Source organism: Poecilia mexicana, unplaced genomic scaffold, assembly GCF_051168715.1.
Source record: "Poecilia mexicana isolate PSO_F unplaced genomic scaffold, ASM5116871v1 scaffold_3, whole genome shotgun sequence".
Classification (NCBI taxonomy): Eukaryota; Metazoa; Chordata; class Actinopteri; order Cyprinodontiformes; family Poeciliidae; genus Poecilia; species Poecilia mexicana.
The window spans coordinates 16,006,679-16,027,890 of record NW_028263372.1 but is presented as its reverse complement, the minus strand read 5'-3'; the positions used below and the strand labels follow the sequence as shown (position 1 = coordinate 16,027,890).

Below are 21,212 nucleotides of genomic sequence, written 5' to 3'. Positions count from 1 at the left end.
AATAAATAAACAGGTGGTGTAGCTGAGTTTTTTTACTACAGGTTTCATTTTCTTTGTGTAGATACCAAAGTGGTTTCACTATTCTGAAAAGTTTCAGAAACAAAGTGAATACGCCCGTATTTACCTCAAAGAGAATTGTATAAAGGGGTAACTCCCTGTTTACTTATTGCAGTAAACATACACTATGCATGTTTCTCTTTATGACTAAGCACAATGTCTTTTTGTATGATGACAATATATCACCTCAAGCTGGACCTTCTCAGCTGAGTTTGCTTTGGAATAATGAGGGTTTAACAGGATCAGTGTGCATTCTAGGCTTTAGATAACTTCAGTTCAAACAGTTGTCACTATTAATGAGCAAGTAATAGAGGATTAGTGGTCCTGGCTCTAAAATTTCATACTGTTCTAGAGAACACTTTTTTGTGTTCTCTAGATAATTTTAAACGCAACTGATGAATGTGGCATCAAGGGAAATCCTCTGTCTCTCATTTCTGTCATGTTTTCTTTGATGTCTCATATTTTTCTTCATTAATAATCAAAAGACTGGTTCTAAGCAACTCAGACAAGCTGGTAAAATTTGTCTGTATACAAATGTCTCATGTAGTAGAGGAGAACAGCACAAACAAAGCTCTGTGTTGCTCTTTTTTGTTTTATTATTTCATTTACATATCTTGTGCAGTAATAAAGAGCTATCTATTTGAAAAGTCATATTTATCATTTACTCCTGGGGCCAAACAGCAAGTTATGTCTGTTGTACAGATAGAAGTGTATATATGCATTGTGTCATCCATCTTTCCTCTCAGCAGAAGATAGTTTTCTCTAAAATAGTTCAGTACATAGTTTACAGGTTCAGTCTTAACCAAAAATTACCTCACATTTAAGGCAAGGGCTATTACCATGAAATATAATAATTTAATATTTTTGTTTACTTGCTTTTTTTCCTATGGTCTGGCAGATCCACACAATAGGACTGTGTAAACAGCTTTTTGTCCCAACATTATGAATAATAGAAGTGCACACACATAAGCACCCAGTCACACAAACACAGGCTAACGCAGAATCATGCACAGATTCTCTCACACATGTAGACACCAACTCCCTGGTCTGGTAGAAGAGGATTATGACTTCTCACTCAGCCCCAAAAACCCTAGGGTCAGTCATATGAATTCACTCAATTTGAATTTAGTTTGCAGCTTGTTAGGCTATGAATTGTGCCAGTGCCACCCAGATGAAACTGGAATTAATTTTTCTGCTTGAATATCCCACTCACATGGCTTTTTGGTGATCCCACAGTCTGCTTGCCCGAAGACAAATGTACAGCAGCTTGTGAGGCAGTGGATTTTTGCAATTTTCAACACTTATGACTTGTTTGTCATGCAAACCACAAACTAACAGAATTAAATTGATGTTGATTTTTGCTTTACAAAACAAGAATCATTTGCTTAAATTAAATCTAAAATTAGGGGAAACATTTGGGTTTCATTTGATGCACACAGAAAGAACTATTTGCTCCTGTGAGCTGTAACCCACTCTGTTCCATTCTGATGGAGAATAAACAGCAAAAATGGGATTTTGGATTTTTAAAAACACTTATTTATACTGTATTAAACGAAAATGCAAAAGGCTTAATGCATGTTTATTATATGCATGGGATACTTTACACTGTAGTCTCAATAGCGCTATAGGATGAATCTGTTACGATTCTTGAATAGTGAAATAGTCTGTATTTGGTATTTTGTTCAAATGTTAATTGATATATATTATGTCACTGATTTAAAATGTGCCAATTATTTATATTTTTCCATGCCATCTCCTCCACAACATGCCACCCTGGGCAGTTGCCCATATCACCCACATCAGAAATCACCACTGCTAGTGATATTAAAAATGATCTTGGTGCCTGTAATTGTTTCTCCTCCCATTACTATCTTCTGCAAGGCCCTCTTTCCTCTGTATTGCTGTAGAGCTCCATTCTGAGACATCAACCACAGTTCTGTAGAAAGTTGCAAAAATGTAAATGAGGGTCCTGTTTCTAAATCTGAGGTGCATTCTTTGACTAGATGTGGTGCATAATCCTTATAGGAGTTTTATCTTTCTAAGCCACTAGCAGCAAACATTCAGATGCTTTTTTTTTATTTATTTTTTTATTTATTTATTTGTTCATGTACAATTCAACATGTGTCTACATGACTTGTGATTTAAATTATATGCAAGTCTTACAAAGTCAGGTAAGTTACTGAGGTGATAATTCAAACTATGAATCTAAGGTTTCTCATGTATTCATTCAATATCATAAACTATTTAATTAGATTAGCTTCACAGTAGTGCGCGGGTAAGCATCACCCCCTCGGTTCTCATGTGTTCTCCTTTTGAATCCACTTTAGTCTCCTCCCACAGTCTTATCTGAAGTTAACCTCAGGTTTGAGTGCAGAATTAGTTGTTTCCCATTATGATATGCTGATGACAAGCTAGGATTCATTTTTGGCATGAATCTTAGTTTCATGATTTGTAGAACAAATTCAGAGTTTTGTATCAAATAGGGACCAGACAAACAATCTCTCTTCAGTTTTAGAAAAAAAAATCAACATGTGTTGTCACAAACATGTGTGTTTGTGACTCATGGTGTTATTCCAATTTTGCAGCTTATTGTAATCTTTACCCAAGGGGATGCTGGTCCACATCATGATTTATGGGTAATGGTGTGCTTTATAGTCAGATAGGGAGAATCCATTAAATACCTGCTTAATCATCCTATTAATGAATCAATTACATGCAGAAGAGTTAAAAGAAAAAAAATATATATATATATATATTTTTTTGTTATCCAAAGTGATTATTGTGTATTTTCCGTGATTATAAGGAGAACACTTTGTCTTAATTCTACAATGTAATCTGAAGTTTATTCTCCTGATGATGATAAGATCAAGTTAAAGTTTAACAGTCCTTTAGTGAGAGTCTGTCAGACACAGGAGTGTTTATCCACCAGTGTCCTTTCCTCGCTCTTTAAAACTAATTTAGTTTTCAAGATTAAATGACAAACTTTATTACAAATGGATGAAGTGCTTTACAAAGAAAAGCTCTTAAAACTGATGAACCCTCATAAACTGTTACCATCAAAGGTAAATGCAGCTATTCGAATTGTGCCGAAAACCACCTCAAATGAGACTAAGGCAGTTATTGGGAGCCAGAAGTGAAAAGTATAGGTGTATGTTTGCTCAGGCTGCACTTCAAATGGAATAACAGATTATCAGTAACTGCAAGGACTATCCTGTTTGTTTTGCACTTGTCAGTTTAGATAGGCTTAAAAAAAAAAAACAAACAAAAAAAATACATAAGCCAACTTTCCTCCACTGCATCTTCCACTCTATATTTGTTTATAGTTCAAATGAAGTTCTTTCTTAATAGCGGCAGCTGTGCCACTGAGCATGCACGATGAATTCTACTTGTTTGTTGTTTACCAGGATGTCAAAAGGGAGAACTAATGATACTTTGTGGTCATTGAAAGTGGCTCCATAATAATCATGAATACTGAATCGAGGAATTAATCAGCAAGCAAGAAGGCGTGTCTTTTATATAGTTTAATAAAAAAAAAGTCACTGGAGTGCTTCTTAGCCCAATTTAATAAAGGAAAAGGTACCACTCCCAACACGTGAAAAAAAAAAAAAGATACAAATCTCTTCAAATGATGAGACAATGATTTACAAGGTATGAGTGCCGAGTTAGATTGAATTTGCCAGCTTTATAATAAAGGAGCTTCTTACAAATAGCCCCGAGGTAGTTCTGTAATAAACACAGATGATACTTCAACACCACAGCAGCGCTAACAGATGATTATTTGTTTGTCTTTATTTACTTTGACTTGTGTTAGATTTGTTGTGATGTCAGATTCACTGCAGCTCGTGATGAGCAGTAGATACGAGATTGTAAGACGGATTTGTTTTAATGACTCATTTCTTTGGGTGGAACAAATAATCAATATTTTCTGCTACAGACTCAAGTGATGTTTTATCATTACATCGGTGCTAGTTTCACTTCATTTTTCTCTTGCTATACTGAGGAGTTCTTTTCATAATTTGCTGGTATTGCAGAGAAAAATCTGGGAAACATGAACGTAGCTGTCGAATGCCAATTGGAAAAATGAACATTTCTTTAATAGGTACATACAAAGGATTCATTAATGTACACGTACCAAGTCTGCTACAGTGGAGTTTACATCAAGTATTAGCTCATTTGTTTTCATTAGCGTTACAGTAACTTGCCACATATCACAAGTATTGTGATAGAAAGTAAGGCACGTTAGTTATTTTAAGCACTACAGCATGTCATTCTGCAGCTGCACATATTTGTACATATACCTCACTGACATCAACAATGTCAAGCTAGACCTGAAACAAATCATATTATTTTTATTTTTAAAAAAGTTCTCTGCTGCTACATTGCTTTAAAGAACACATTTTAAGATTTTCCAGGTTTTCTGAAGGACCCATGTGATTTAGATGACTAAACCTACAAACTAACCGTTTTATTATAGCTGTACTCAAAAGCTTGCTGAGCATGCATGCTTGATTTTAGCTCTGCCTCGTGTCATTTATGTAGCCGCACTTGTTCGCGCTTGGGAATTACCAGTTGAAGTGCTATTTTGGACCTTTGTCAACAACACAGCTCTCCCAGGCATCTTAGAATTATGCTTGAGGTTGTGTTTGAGGGTTGCTGACATATAATGGAATTGAAACCAGGAGAGAATATTGGAGCACATTCAGTCTGTTTCTTCATAGTAACAATTGTTAATTGTTTTGCAATTGTTTGAAGAAGGAGTTTTCAAAAATGTGGGAGAGCTAGCCCCCTCTGCATTATTGCTACAATGTCTTCAAACATTTGGCTGTCGCTATGCTTGATATTCCAGTCATACATGTTTCACTGATGTTGTGGAGTTTACTTGCTTTATCTATGTGTAGCACCACATGATATGAGGCTTTTGTTGCCTTGTCATTTACAGTGCTTCAAGTATGAACTAATTTCTGCTGTAGTCAAAGTTTGTTTAGCCTCCTGTAACAAAAATCCCCAAGGCAACTCGTTGGCAGTGGAGCATCTTCATATCCATCCCATGAAAATTCCCTCTATCATCATCATCATACTGTTTTGCTTGACCCAGACTCTACCTCCTTATTCAACATAGCTTTAGGTTGTAGCAGCCCATCAATTTTATCTATGGTACAGGCTTGGTGAAGTTGACTAAATGTTTGCTGTTACTTTTTCTGGGTAATTTGCTTTTGAAACGCACCCTGACATCCTAGGGCTAAACAGCATGTGAAAGACTTGTAATGATCTCCTCAGAGCTGTATCAGTGTAATGAATTTAAAGCCACTTTCAGACATTCCCTGCTTTCCATCAAATGTGACAACAAGCAAATGTGTTGGTTTTATGTCTGAGTGAGCACTCAAGTGCTTTTCCACATCAGTGTACAATGGCAACTTTACTAGTTTAAATTAAATGCAATTTATTATGTTTAATGTTTTGTAAATGTGACCTGCACGCATGGACATTTACTGAGAGGCATGCATAATAGTTGATGCGTTTTTATTTATTTTTTTATTTTTTATTTTGTTGACTAGTGCTCTTTATTTGAGAGTGAAAAAAAAAGAAACTACAAACGAACTAGTGAAGGGTTTCAATTTGACATTTATTCTGCATGTCAGAGAAATCTGATGTTCAAAATGACTGACTATATGACACACTCTTTAAAAAACTAAACAACCAGCCAATATTTCCAACCATATTTTATAATTCAGTCTATCAGCAGCTCTCCTATATGTTGTTCCTTCTCTATCTGCTTCCTCTTGGTCCAATACTATCAACTTTTAAGGATATTTCCCATCACTGCTTTGAGGATGACATCCAGTTCCAAATTAAGTTTTGAAACTACACATTTTACTAAGCTGTCTGGATTCCCTTAAAAGCTGGATGAGTGAAAGTTTTTTTTTTTTTCTTTCAGTTGAATGAAGAAAAAACTGAAGAAATCCCCTCTGAGCCACAAAACGTATCGATAAAGATAAAGCAGATCCTTGGGCCATCGTCTGTTTGAAACATTGGAATAACCTCCAACTTAGATTTTAAGCTAGAAAATATCTTAAAAGTTCTGGTTCGATCCTGTTTCTACCATGTACGAAATATTGCCAAACTTAACCCTATGGTCTCTCGTCCTTAGATGGACAAGAGACAATAGCTTTTGTTTCATTTCATCTGGATTATTGCGATGGACTTTGTCTAATCTGAACCTCCCTAGACCAGTAGCAGTCTGTACTGAATGCTGCTGCTGGGCTGCTAACTGCATCTTTAAAGTTCTGTCACTCCCAATGACAAAACATTAGTTTCTGGTCGTTATCGATTGCAATTCAAGATTCTGGTTTCTCATGGATAGACACCAGTCTACAACAAGACTGAACTCTCTTCCTCTGGCTTCCTTTGAAGGACAGCTGAAAATGAACCTTATTACGTCTGCTAATATATATATATATATATATATATATATATATATATATATATATATATATATATATATATAATTTTTTTTTTTTTTTTATCTTGAAAGGTTCTTTGTAAATAATGTTTTACTTACTTAATTAGTTACTCTTGTCCATCATGACTGCTTAGACCTTTTGTGTTTACTGGCATCATTAGGACACCTTTACTTGTCAAAAATTCAACTGGATCTCTTCTGTTCTGAGTTATTTAGAAGATAAAGCAAGATGTTTATCAGGCAGCGTGTTGGCCTTAAGTTCACTTACAACCATCGATTTGATGGTCTCTTATCTCCAGGAAGATGTTTAAATGCTAATCAGATCTGATCACTTAAAGTTGCTCCTCAACCACTAGATGCTCCATGAGGTCCAGTGTATTGTTTCTACACCCCTCTTTCCTTAATTCTTTTAGCGTCCTCGCTATATACTGTTTTACCCCATATTTATTCTTTTATAACCCATTTTCTGTGCCATTCATTTCCTTATAGTTTTTTTTCCTGGTCTCAGTACGTTTTTCATTTTGTCCCTTATTTCTGTCTGACTGGTGCTGATTTACTCTACAACCTTTATTTTTGCACAGCAGAAAAACACTTTTTTCCCAATGTGTAGTTGATACATCTTACTACTACGACTATGGTGCCTTCCAGGTTGCTCAGATTACTTGGTTTGGCAAAAAAAAAAAAATAATAATAATAATAACATACACATTAACAAAATGTCTGTAGTATCTTCAACAGTTATTGACAGTTATTAAAGGTAAACTAAAATCCTCAGAAATAATAGAAAAATGCTATTTTCATTTGAGCACATTTATGGTAAAAAGTTATCTTTATGGTAAAAAATAGAAACCATTGTTTTTAATTATATTACTGTTGCCAAAATTGGCCTAACAATTCATAAAATATAAATGTAACTGAACTTTCGTTGTGTTGTGTTCAAGTTTGGTCACTTTGTGGAGGATTTTTTTTATCAGCATCTGTGACATCTTGTTAGTCACTATTTAAATAGGAAAGACTCAATAACATGCAATGCAAGTAAGGGACTTTGTTTTGAGTTTCAAGTCACAAAAAGACTGCAAGAAAATACCCAACCGTCTTAATTTGACAATGAAGTCAACAAAGAACAAGTGTTGAAAGTCTCTTCCTGCATGCTCTTTCTTCATTGTCAAATTAACACCTTGTGTATTATTACTGCTGTATTTTACTCTCAGCTGGATCTATGTCTTCCTACTAAACACTGGATTTTTCCATATTTTTATGTGTGGTTACGGTGTGCAATAAAAAAAATAATAATTCCTTCCTTATGGTTTTTACGTTTCCGTAAGGAAGGAATTGGCACCCACTTGTCTTTACAAGTGGGTGCCAATACATGTGGAGGTCACTGTATGTTTTCAAGGACGACAGCAAAGGAGAAATGCATGAATCATACCTCTCAGAATAGGTGAAAGGGGCGTACTCTTGTTCGTTTGAATAACAGTGAGCGGCCCAACGATGTGTGAAAAAGAAGCTGCAATTTGTCCTCGCTCACCGTCCCTGTGTAGGATATCAAATGCTCACTGAAAAGGTAGCAATACACAAATGTAACCACACAGAAGCAAACAGTAGCCCAGAATTCACCACTATGCCCCGAGAGGAGAACAGCACTCCAATATTCTCGTCCCATTTGTCTCAATCGGCCTGCTGTCTGGGCGGTCAGTCTTAGGGGCCTCAATGGGAATACAGAATAGAGTGCAGCTTTTTACACTTACTCAGCCTGGCCGTGTTCAGTATCCCTGTGACCTTTGTGACCTTGCGCCCTGAACTAGATACAACACATCATTTACTGCACTTCAGCAACACATGCCTTCGGAAAATTCATCCACACCACAAAACAAGAAGAGACTTTGCTGATACGTGAACAATGTGAGTAAAGGTGGATTTGCTGGATTCATCTTTTATTGAACAGGTTCTTCACTTCTTTAGATCTTTAGATGCATGTAGCATTGAAAGTAATGATACCTATAATGCAAAGGGAATTTATGCAGTGTGCAATGCAGTTTATCAGCCTGCCTCAAATTATCCTGTATTTATTGTGGGCTCTGACTTTCTCAGCGGAAAGCAGTTCATGCTGCCTGTTATCGACCCATTAATTGGAAAGTGGCCCATTGTAGTGAAAGGGCTGGGTGGTATGGTCAGACAGGAAGAGATGGAGGCTTAAGATCACCCAGAACTCTTAATTGGCAGGAAAGAGGTTTCCATGAAGTGGTGTAATGTGTTTTTTATTGGCTTGTGTGCAGTGAACGGCATGGTACTTTAAGTAGAAGCATGTTTTTTTTTGTCTGTTAAGAAAAACTACAGGTGTGAACAACATTCGTTGAGACTACATGTTTGGATTCAAATCAACTGTAACTGTGGACTATTTTATTCAGTACCCAAAAAGCTTTTTTTTGTTGTTGTTTTTTTTTTTTTTCTGTTGTGATGGATAAATCACAGCATGGCAATTACAAAACAAACATCTTTGAGTAATGCCCTTGTCTTGCGATGACCTTCATGGAGCAGAATTGTTTGGAACATATATCCAAGGTTAGTTGTATAGTCAAAATAAGTACAGATGGGACACATCACTGGAAAAAAAGATTTTAATCTTCCCTTTTCTTTCTTTCCAATTTTATTTCAATTTATTTCATTTTATTTTTTTTAAACTCTTTTCAGCCGGTCTTATCATTTCATTGCCAAACGATTTCAAACATTCCTTCTTCTCTTGCTTTATGGTCAGATTCCAGTCTTTGATATATTCCGTGGGTGTTTTCTTTTAACATTGGCAAAGGCTGAAGTGGAATAAAATGTTGAGGAGATAAAGGTGTTTGCAAAAGCATGGAAGGTCAGAGTACTGAGGTGGCCTGTCTGACCTTCACACACCCTTTTTTCATACTGAGCCTCTGCAGCGCACCAATGACATTGAAATACTCTATCGACCGTGAGTCAAGCTGTGCATGTGAAAAAGCCTGGCACAACGACGCATTACTCACCAAACATGACATTTCCCCGCTATGAATTCTAGACAGAGAGTTGTGCACAACATAGTGTAATTATTTGTGTTGCTGTGATGAATGCAGCCACAAAAGCATGAAAGCATTTTCTCTTTAAGACATTTTCTTCAATCATTCCTACCACTACACAAGAGGAAATTGATTATTCCCTTGCAATAATCAGAGCTAAAAATATGCTGGTTAAGAAAATGTTTTCATAAGAAAGATCCTAAGTCTTTTGATAATGGGCCTATATTTTTGGCAAATGCCAGTAAGCACACTGCAATGTTTTTAACCTTTTAACTCCTTAACATGATTAAAAACTCCAATACATTGTGGCTTGGTATAATTACTAAGCCAGTGAGACACACTGGGAGTAAGATGGAGTGCTTCGTAGCCGATGTGATTGATCCAGTCCGTAAGGCGTTGCTTCGTACTGTTCCAAAGATTAGGGATTTGTGCCATTTATGCAGAGTGCCTTGTACCAGAATTACATTACAGTGCTGCACTTTGTCACACATCAAAATGCCTCCTAATGTGACTGTACAGAACATGTAAAGTCTTTCCCTCATTATCTGACATTAAAATCAGACTGAAGTTTTATTATTGTGTTAGTTTGGTAGATATAAATCATTGCTATTGGCTATACAATATTGATAGTAGTAATAATCAACTGTAATATTTTTTACAACTTTTACCACATTTGTCAGTTCAAACTATTATATCCAAGTATAAATAGATATCCTGCTATCATGTTGTTCAAGAAGGAGATGGGTTCTTTGTGTAGCAAAATGTGCCTATCAACTAAAGATCAAAACCTGGGTAAAAATAAACCGCGACCAAATTGGGGACAAACACTTTAATGTTTAGAGACAATGAAATCAAGAGTAAAGTGTTTGGCCAATTTTGGAAACAATAGCATTACATGTCAACATATATGCTAAGACATTAAAGCAAAAATGGATTTTCTAAATGGAGAATTATCCTAAGCATACCATCAGCTTATTTTGAAAGTGACCATCACAGAATACTGGTCTGAGTTCCTTAAAGTGTGTTTCCATTGAAAGAACTTTCATTCATTTGGTTTGTTTCGATCACATGGATAAACTCTGTCAGATCTTTTGAACACAGCTTGAACTGCGTTTTCTAGATATTCTCAGTGTTCTTATAATACCTTAAAGCTCTAAATATCTGACATTTCCCACCCAATTCCTCACCATCCATCTTCTTGTGATCGCAACTAGTCGACATGAAATGCAAGAAAGTCATTGCAGATCTAAGAATGGACTAATAGTCAACTAATCATCCCTACTATGCGAAGTCTTTTTATTTTCTAATATACTTGTGAGCGAAGAATGAGAAAGAATATGTTGAATTTAAGAGAGTTAGTTGTTCTCTAACAGGAACAAGGCAGAAATTACATTCTTATTCCTGTACAATTTGTACTGTAATCTAGCTAATAGATGTCTAGCCAACGGCTCGACACGGCAATTGCAAAGATTTCTATTTTCATCAAGACAATTGTCCTTGGAGTCATTGATTATCTGATGTCTGCCAGACCTGATGTTTAACTGTGTGGTTTACTCTCCAATGGCTAATTAGCCCGTTTCATACGGTTAGTGAAATGCTTAAACCTTGGCAAAGCAGAGTGCACACTTTCATTTCCTTTCAACTAATCTGTCCTGCACCTCACAGTTCTGCATAATTAATCATATGTCTTTAGGAATTCTTGTTTTTACAACAGAAAATGTTTCTCTCACTAACACTGCACACTTTATTCTCGCTTTTCCACAGACGGACAATTTCCCCGCTGAACCTAATTATATGGGTAGCAGACAACAGTTTGTTCAAAGGTAAGAGCTGGAATCTATAAGGTAACTGTTTCCAAGTCATTACTAGTTACCAAAAAGCTCTATAGCGTATGCATATGTCAATTGGTTCTAAAAGTGCTCACACTGATGCATCCAAGTCTTCTGTGTTTTTTGTTGTTGTTTAGTAGTTCAACATTCAAAGACCCAGAGCGAGCCAGCCTCAGAGACAGCGGCCATGGTGACAGCGACCAGGCTGACAGTGACCAGGACACCAACAAAGGCTCCTGCTGTGATATGTCTGCAAAAGAAGCCCTCAAACTGAAGGCTGCAGGTGTGAAACCACCACCTTTGGAACAAGGTGAGCCCTCCCTGGCAAATCTAAGCAGACAGGAGAAGAAACAGCCGGAAAAGTACAATTAAAGACATATAACTTTTGCTCTTGCCTAAACACTCGTTGTATGACATCGCGTCGGTCTCCTTTATCCACGCCCCACTTTTTTCACTGCACTCTGCATACAGTATGCCTGGACCGGAGGGTGTGACTACGTGTGCATGCTACACACGTCCTCGGTTTATCAAAGCAGACAAGCCCATTATGTTTTTATAAGCTCAACTACTTCTGCTTCTGCATTTAGTCCCCTTTCTCTGAGCTCCCATCTCTGAAACTTTGATAATGGAACACGGAAAATGACTTAGCGAGCGGCAGGCGATGTAGCCTCGTAGTTTGGTGATTAAATATGAATAATTATTCTAAGCACTGTGGGTCGGGCAGATTACATATGACATGTGTAGAACAATAACTCCCCAGATATGAGTTGTTGCAGTCACCCCCCGCAACCTCGCAAGATTAGTGCATGGTCACAGAGAGGCAAGAAATTTAAGATTATGCATAGAGTAGAAAGAGAGAGGAAATGGGAAAAGAGATACAGTGAATTTCTCTTTGCAGCTTTAACCGGAGATTTGCTTTGGTGCGCACAATTACCCGCTTAACATAATGGAAATACTCCGGGAAACACAAATTTGCTAAAACATCTACACTAAAAAAGTTTGTATCTCGCTGACAGGATCCTGAAGAATGGTCTTGTGTACTGAACATGGATTCTCTGTAATGGTGCTATTAATCCTGGGAACAGAAGGGCTGCTTTACTCCGTACGGAAGGACAATGAAAATTTGAGCAACACTCTGTGCTGCAATATGCGAGTCTGACAAGATAGCATTTTTTTCCTTTTCATTGATTTTAGAATTAAAAAAAAGCCACACATGTTGGCAAGAGAAATTGGCCAATTAAAAAGCTCCATATGTTTCTCATTTTGAAAATGTTCTCATTTAATTGTCCATGAGGGACCAAAGGATCACATTTATAAACACAAAAGCACGTGACTAAAGACTAAGTATGCAATTTTTAGGTGTTTGGAAGCTGTTTGAGCTCTGGTAGATGCAGCGTGTTTATACACTTCTCTGTGTGCGGTCTTTGAGCAGTACAATTTAGTTCTTGAACAAAACAAAATGTGCTCACACGCCTACACGTGCACTCGCACACACACACACACACACACACACACACACATGCACTCACAGACCACAAGTCCGGAGGTGATGGTAACTTACTGAGGGTGTAATCTGTGTTTAAGGGTTTTTTTCCCCTCCTCCTCCATGAGTCTCGTTCCACTTCTCCCCCTCTCCTTGTTTGGGGAAATCGACTGATGTGAGATTAGACAGTTAACCGACAGCAGCCGGCTGTGTTTTGCCAATAACATAGGGGTTTAGCTAAGCTGTGGGGGAGGAAAGGGGCTGTGGGTCAACGCTGAAGTTACTCTGGTACGACACTGGCACATCCTTATCAACTTTCAAAACCACTAGTTGAATGCTCAATTATGTTTTTTTTTTGTCTTAAGGAAAAAAATAAATATCATCGTATGTTCTACAAACTGTATCTTGTAGACAAAGAAAATTAGACTTTCCCATGCATGCGCAAGTAATTTGTAGTATGATCACTTAAATCTGAGGCTGACTGGGTTTTGTTTAACCCACTTGAGATAAACCCACACTGGTGTGGATATAGCATATTGTTCATGAAACAACTCTCCAGTTTGTTTCCTCACATGAAAACAGGTAAAAAAAAAAAAAAGAAAAAAAAAAAAAGCTTGACACCGGTCAGTATCCCTGAGGTTCCTGAGGTTGTTTTCTTACAGGGTTTTTCTATACATCTAATCACTTAGTGTATAGTTCATGGGTCTTTCTTTACAGCTGCCTCCCCCACTTTTTCCCTCCCCCAACTTTCATCCTTTATCCCATCTTAAGACCAGTTTCCCTCTCAGCATAGCCCTCTCAATTACTCTGTAGCTCTCTTTGCTTTTTCCGTCACAACAGTGTGGCCTCTTTCACAGGTTCAGTACAAGCAGGACTCGCAGTGCACAGAGCATGTAGTTCAAGTCCCAATTAATCCCCCACCTCAGTTTCAGTTCTTATCTTTAAAGAAACCAAGTTTTTCTTTATTTTCACCCTAATTTTGCCATCCTGCTTAGGAGTTTTTTTTTTTTTGTTTTTTTTTTTAATAACTGGATTTGTGCTGCCCTCCACTAACAGTAGGTTGAGTTCAACAATCTTTCTCCCTTGTGGAATAGGTTTCTTCTAGACAATATAATCTAGATATCTTAGCACTGCAGCTCAGTTTCAAATTGATTAATTAGTCTCGCAAAATTGGTTGCAATGTATTAATTAAGCTTAAGTATATCAAATGCATTTTTGCCAGTTTTAAACAGCGATTAATTGATGCTCCAGGGCACCTGCAGCAGACATTAATACGGTCTTGTCTGGCTCGCCGGAGAGGTTGGCAGCACATCGCTCGCCTCTGTGGAGATGACTGCCACAGTCGCTATCACGAACAGACAGTCGGCAGTGGTGTTGGGAGATGTTACCCACTGATAGGGCTGTCCGAGCAAATGGAGAGGGAGCAAGAAGAACAGCGGGGGATGAGGGCGGGGGGTTGGAGCACAGAGAGGAACGGACAGTGTTTGAGTGTACCACCTGACCTTTCCTAATTATCTGCAACTGGATTATGATAATCAAACCGCCTCCTGCTTTGTTTCAGAAACGGGAGGGATGAGTGGGACAGGGAGGGGTTGGGGCTGTGGGAGGATAATGTGATACTACAAGGACAGTGTGGATACTGTGAGGAGACAGCATGCGATGTGTTCCTATGACAGCCCTGTGGAAGGTGATGAAATTGAGTTTCTCAGTTATTTGTGGCTTGGTAATAGAAATATCCACCTGCACATTTTCCACCAGCTTATGAATTGATTAAGTAAGGGAAATGCCGTGATTGGTCAGTTGTTTTCACACACGCGAGCGCTCCCTTACAATGATGTCTATGAAAACACACACACACACACATATAATGTAACTCATAAAAAGATGATGATGACATTATATTCAGCTCTTACTTGCAAAACCTACATTTCAGTTTGCTAGTTTTTTTTTTTTTTTGTAAATGCTTAGTAATTTATCATACTGAGAATGAACCTGTAAATTACAGTTATATAAAAATGTACAATTCTTTTTACTTCTGTGTTAACAGATTAAACACACATTTTTGCAGTGTATTTTTAAAGTTTTATAGAATACATCATTGCTTTATGCGCAAACTTAAAGATATACAAAAATGAAATCAGACATTTTATCTTAGATGGATCCTATAGGCTGAGTCTTGTACTTTCTTCTGAATCTGAGATGTAATTGTAAAGATGGATGTTAAGACAACAACATAACACTGAGCTGGCAATATTTTGTTTCAATGTACTTCTGTGGGTGATGTGTGAATTTCCATTTATCCCTTTACACATCAGTGTTTCTAATTTTATCAGCAGCATTTTCAGCTGAATGTAGTAGCCCAAAGCAACAAGCGCAGCAGAAAAGTTAGCAGCCTATCAAAGAGGATTTCATGCAGTGGATTTTCCAGACCTTATTGTGGCATTAGGATATTTTCAAGCTAAAGAAGGGCTCAACTCTGTGTTCTTCTGAAAAACTATGAATAAAATTGAGTCCACGTAATTTAGTGTGCTTAATTAAACATTTTCTTTTTTAGTCCTCACAAAGACGAAGTAAAAGAAATATTCTGACTTAAATTCATCTAAAATATTAATCCCATCTTCCCTTGAGGCAGCTTAATCTTAAGACGTTAGCACTACAGTACCTTTCCTGAATCCTCACAATCTCAGTTTTCCTTTTTTTCATGTTCAAAGCAATTAGTTTTGAATTATAGGTGAACCTTTGATTAAAAAAATGCAGTTGCAAGATTAATTGACTGGTCAGAAGTCAAATCAGATGCCCTTTTCAACCATGTAGCCATGGCAACCCCTTTCCTTCTCACCACGGTCTTCAATAAACCTTTATCTGACTGTTGGAAAAGTGGATTCCGTTGAATATCATTCATATTCCATGGTCAGATAGTGCATTTGTTGTATGAATGCTTTTGGATCTGGATTAAAAAGGCGTCCCAGACTGCATTTTATGACTTCATTATTGACATGTACCATTTTGACACAAATGCAGCCCTCAGGACAGTACACATTACAGTAGAGGGTGAAATCAATAATGCATACTATTTTGATGTATTTATGTTTAGAATTCCTCTTAATGGGCTGATAGAAAATGCTTTCGTTTTCATACCAACTAAAAGAAAACCGAGTGCAAATTTTACACAGCTATTGGCTTCATTAGAGAAATAACTGTTTTTGTATTTGCATAAACATTGTCAGCTGCTCCATTTGAGATGTGTCAATAATGGTTTTGGACAAACAAGTTCTTATCGTTCCAATGTATTTTATCTGGGTTCTCTTTTAGGGATAAAGCGTGGTTCATAGCGAATGTTTTCGTTGAGAGAGAGAGAGAGAGAGAGAGAGAGAGGAGGAGAGAGGCAAGCTGAAAAGGGAAAAAAAAAACAGTTCAGACGCTGCACAAGTGAATTCTGAAAACAACAAATGAACAAAGCAACACGCAATCTGGCTGCTGAATGACAGGCTGCTTGAAGACGCACATCTTCTGAAACACTTCCAGTAAGCTTTGAATCCAAAGTGGCGTGATCGAACCATGGCGCCACCAGGATGTGACTCAGTCATATCATCCGGACAGGGAGGCTGACTTTTTGACATTTACTCATCTGATGAAAACTTGAAAAGCAACAGTTGCCTCCTTTGTGAGGGTCCCTAAAGTGATGGCTCACTGACACATAATAATTCCTTTCTTATTGCAGTTATTACATCCATCATATATTTCATGATTTTATTCAATATATGTGACACTGTGATCCATCACATTCAAGTTTTTCTTCCTTTTTTTTTTTTTTTTTTTGCATTTTGTTAAAGAAAACCCGTTGATAGAAACTTGAGAGGGAAGATTCATGATTCACTTATGCAGCTGTCTTGCACCCAGTGCCTGCTTTTGTTTCCTTACTGGATTTATGAAGCAGGTTACGCTAAATACCTGAAGATGAGTGTTAGTAATGGAAGAAATCTGCAAATATCACCGGGTCACGGTAATACTTTATCCAGGCACAAACACAGCTGGAGCTGGCGTGATCAAAGAGATTGAAAAGATCGTTTCTCGCTTTGTTTGTTATTCAAATTTCAGCTAATGAGGAGCTACTGATTCACCTGAAAAAGCAAGACAAACATGTTTAAAGACAAATTGTGCTCAGAAATATTATGCACGAATGGCCTGAATCAACAAGTGATGCTGCAGATTGTAAAAAAAAAAAACAACAAAAAAAAAACAGTGGAATGACGCATTCATTTACCTGAATCAGTTGGAGATAGATAAAGAGGGTGAGGCTATTTGCTCTGTTTGGTTATTTTAGATCCAGATCTGCCCTTGTGTCCCAGTTTATAATCAGTCACCTAGTTTTAAGCTTTGATCATGTTTAACACCTAATACATTCTTTGTGAATTTGCTCCCGAGTTGTTTGTCACTTAAAAATCGATAGCAACATCAGCAATAATTTCTCAATGAATGGAGTTAGAAAAGGCAACAGTCAACAAAATTAACCTTCATGTTCAGTGACCAGCCGGCTTTTCAATGCCAAAAGCAAAAACATTGTGTTTATTTTCTCTTTTGCAATTAGAGCAGTGTTGATGTGTGCTGGTTCCCATGCTAAAATAACTGTTCCACAGGTTAATGGACAAACAGCTGCTAAGAGATAGGCTTCATCTGAGAGCACTGTAATTAGTCAGCTTACAAATATTGCTCCAAACAGGTAGCATATGGAGGAGTCATGGTTTCATGTGATGCCATCGCGTCCTTCTGTTTAAACATGATTAATTTAGGCCATCGGGGTGTGTTTACACCCGTTGTTCCAACCAGATATGAAAGTGCCTCATTCCAGTGATCCTCCTCATACCAGCACAAGCACAACTCGGAGCACTCCTGAGCTCCTGTGTTCCTGTTTGCACTTTTCTTCAGAAATCATTAATGTAAAAGTCGGAATTGTTTTTAGCATCATCTAATGAAGTATCCATTGTGATTTACCACAAAGCCACTAAAGGATGGTTGTAAAAGTCTGCAGCGTGGCCTTGGGGAGTAGATTAAAGAAACAAGCATCATCCAAAAACAGCAGCCAGCAGCTTGTGCTTCTTCTAACTGTTTGCGCGAGCCATTGGGCAGGGAGGATTTGTCTCTGAGACTTTCATCTCTCCCTGTCCCTCATCTCCTCAGCTTTCTGCGGTCTGTCCCTGGCCGGGCCGATAGCTTGATTCATTGCACCCTCACCAACTTACTTTTCCTGGTGGGGAATATAAAAGCCATCAACAGTCTGGAGTTCTCCAGGATGCATCACTCAAAGTCAAATAGGATTTGTGAGTGTTTTTGTGCCATACACATGTGCCAGATCACCCCTATTCTTAGAGGATGTGGTGGTATCGCACAGCAGTGAGACGATTTGCGGCTAAGCTATTGGAATCCTGCGGAAAGCCTAAAATCTTATGGGGTGAAGGGAGGGGAACTATCACAGTCTGAGGATTTCTTCCCTCTCATTATGGAAGATTTAAAGGGATTAGTCTATTTTCTTTACCACACAAAGTTTTATTAAATCCTATTGTTATGATTGTGGTTTATAAAGGGTAATGTCCATTCTTGTGTCCTTCCTCTTGTGCTTCGTGGGAAGCTATTTCAGGCCGGGCCGGCTGTTGGGTGTAATATCCACCTCTAAATCTCAGCCCGACTGCATGGCGGATCACCCGCAATCCTCATTCAGCCAGTGTAGCCTATCTTCAACTCTCTAGTGCTGGAGAGGATTGATGAATATCTCTGACTCTTACCACTTAGGCTGTAAATCTGTGACATTATCCCTTTACTCTGGTAGCAGTAGCAAATAATTACACCATGTTTATGGAAGCAGTGAACGAGAACACCTCTTATTTCTTCCTAAGTGCCCTTATAACCTCTCTACACAGCATGGCTGAACTTTTCACCTTTAAAAGTCTGCCTTATATCCCTCTGAGAATGGTTTTCACCTACACCTGAAGCTACAACTACTTACCAAACTCAGACCGTCCTCAGAAACGGCAAAGTATTATTCCAAGAGTCTCACATTACACGGAAAAAAGAAAACGCAAATCCAGTAGAATGCAATGAAAATGTTATTCAAAGCTTACTGAAAAATGTATGTCTGCTAAGGACGAGGATTAGTCCAGAGACCTGGAGATTTAAGGGTTATCACTCTTCACCCATATTGTTAAAGCCTTCATCCAGCATCAGGACCAGTAAAGCTCCAGTGATATTGTGTAATCATTTATTTACTTGCTTTTCTTGTCAGTCATAACTCTTACGACTTGCAGGACCGTGAATAAATATGGATCCCGATGCTTTTCTCGAGCTACAGACTCACCATCATTGTTCTTATCTCAGGCCCTGCCTGTGCACAAATTTGCATTTGTTTGTTTTAATGCCTTGTCTGTGCGCAATAGAGCTCGGAAAGTGAGGCACGGTGGTTTGATTAGTTTGCATATTTTATGTTTACAGTTTATACATGCTGGCTGACTTGTTTGCTGTAAACACGCTAGTAACCCACATTATCATGCAGAGAATATGATTCAAATCCGCTGAGTTGACTGGAAAAAGAAAACAATTCTTACAAACTTGTTTCTACGCAGATATAAAATCTCCCTTCGGAGTTGTAAGAGAGAAAACCCAGTGTTTATCAGCTCCATCATCATGATAGACATGTTTCTGTTCCCAGTTGTTCCGTTTGTAATCACATGATCAACAGCCTCCTAGATGGGGTGTCTGTGCTATAAATGAAATTAATTAATACTATGTAGCTGAGCCCCATGGCAATGCAGCCTCCTTCTTTTTTTCTCCAGGAATTAATTTCTGGATGCAAAGCTTTGTTAATTTTGTGAATTCAACTCGGACAATTAAAGTGTTATCATAGCTTTTAAATAGAAGTGCTTAAAAGACAGCATCTATCGCAACTCAGTATGTGTAGATGTTGGGCTTGGTACTCAAACAAACCTCTGAGAGCCACACTGGAAAGAAAAGGAAGAATATTGTGATAGCTATATTGACTATATCTACATTTAACTCTTTTTTTTTTTCTTTTCCTTCATTTTAATATCTCCACTACTCTTTGTGAGCTGTAGCATCTGGCCCACCACACTCCATTGGTACAAGCCGGATGGGTGAAAAAATAAATGAAAATAAAAAAGATTAAGGCAACATTTTGAGAAAATATTAAAAAAAAATAAATTAAACTGTATGCTTAATTACATTTTTAATATATATGTAGATTTAAGCATTTTTAAGCAAGTATTTAACTCCATCATTCATCAAAAATACAACTAACAAGATAAACGAAACAATATGCAATACGTTAAGTTCATGGGTATTAATTGGAAGTAGTAAACGAGCGATGCATAGGTATCGAATGTTGGAAACGCCAAATGTAAGTTTGTTTTTGCAAGCGTCTGAGCGTATGTGTTGGAGAACAGCAGTAGAATTGTTCCAGTGTCTGCTCTCAGTGGGTGAAACATGTTGTCCTGCACAGCAGTAGGGAGGATACTACGGAGCAGATTATAATGATACAGAACATCGTCACTCCCTGGATCAGAGCCACTCCGTAGCCATCTGTCCTCTGTCCACGGACAGCCGGGCATTTCTGCATTTGTATTTGTGTGTGTGCGTGCGTGTGTGCATGTGTGCCGAGAAGTAATTCTAGACATTACCCGTGCTGTTTTACATATGCTTTGAAAGCCTCTTTTACTTGCTCCCTATTGCTGCCCAGCCATATACATGATCATTACCATTTTGTTTAGTACCCAGTTTTTCAGCCAAGTTAAAAATATCTAGTTTTGTTGTTTTTTTTTTTTTTTTAAACTGACTCTCTCTTATAACCAAAGAAACATATTTTCTTTTTTTCTCCACATTGCCTTACATTATACAAAAATGATAGAAATTAATTAGGAAATTAGGACATGACAACTCTCTAGCACTCCATTAAAGAGTATATTTAGAGAACGACCTTACACTGGTGCTACAGCCGCTCGGTGACCTGTCAGATTCTTTGACCTATAGCAGTGCCTTCAGGTAATGTTAAGTGCTTTAAGCATATACTGAATATTAAAGTGGAATTATTATATTTTCCGCCGTTTTACTTAACCTATGAAATATTAGAGGCTATAGTAGAACTACAAGCTCTGCCCCACAGAGAGGAACAAGCTATTGTCCTTTGCAAAAAAAAAAGCAAATGCATAATAAGTACAGTTAACGATACAGTCATAGAACAGTGATAAATGAGGTAATGAAGCCAACTCACAATGGAGTCTTTTTAAAACAGATAATAAAATATGAGAGAAAAGAGTTATGTTTATACTTTAATCTCAGAG

General features: G+C 37.7%; 1 protein-coding gene across 3 annotated transcripts in view; it reads left to right on the top strand.

The window, feature by feature from the left end:
- LOC148160195 (protocadherin-17-like) overlaps positions 1-21,212 on the top strand; it is a 61,214-nt gene that overhangs the window by 14,789 nt on the left and 25,213 nt on the right. For 2 of the 3 annotated variants that reach the window (XM_088004226.1, XM_088004227.1), the window contains 2 exons: positions 11,320-11,378; positions 11,522-11,694. In XM_088004226.1, the coding sequence (XP_087860352.1) occupies positions 11,320-11,378; positions 11,522-11,694 (232 nt within the window). The remainder of the gene's footprint in view (positions 1-11,319; positions 11,379-11,521; positions 11,695-21,212) is intronic. The other variant, XM_088004228.1, reaches the window with a different exon arrangement.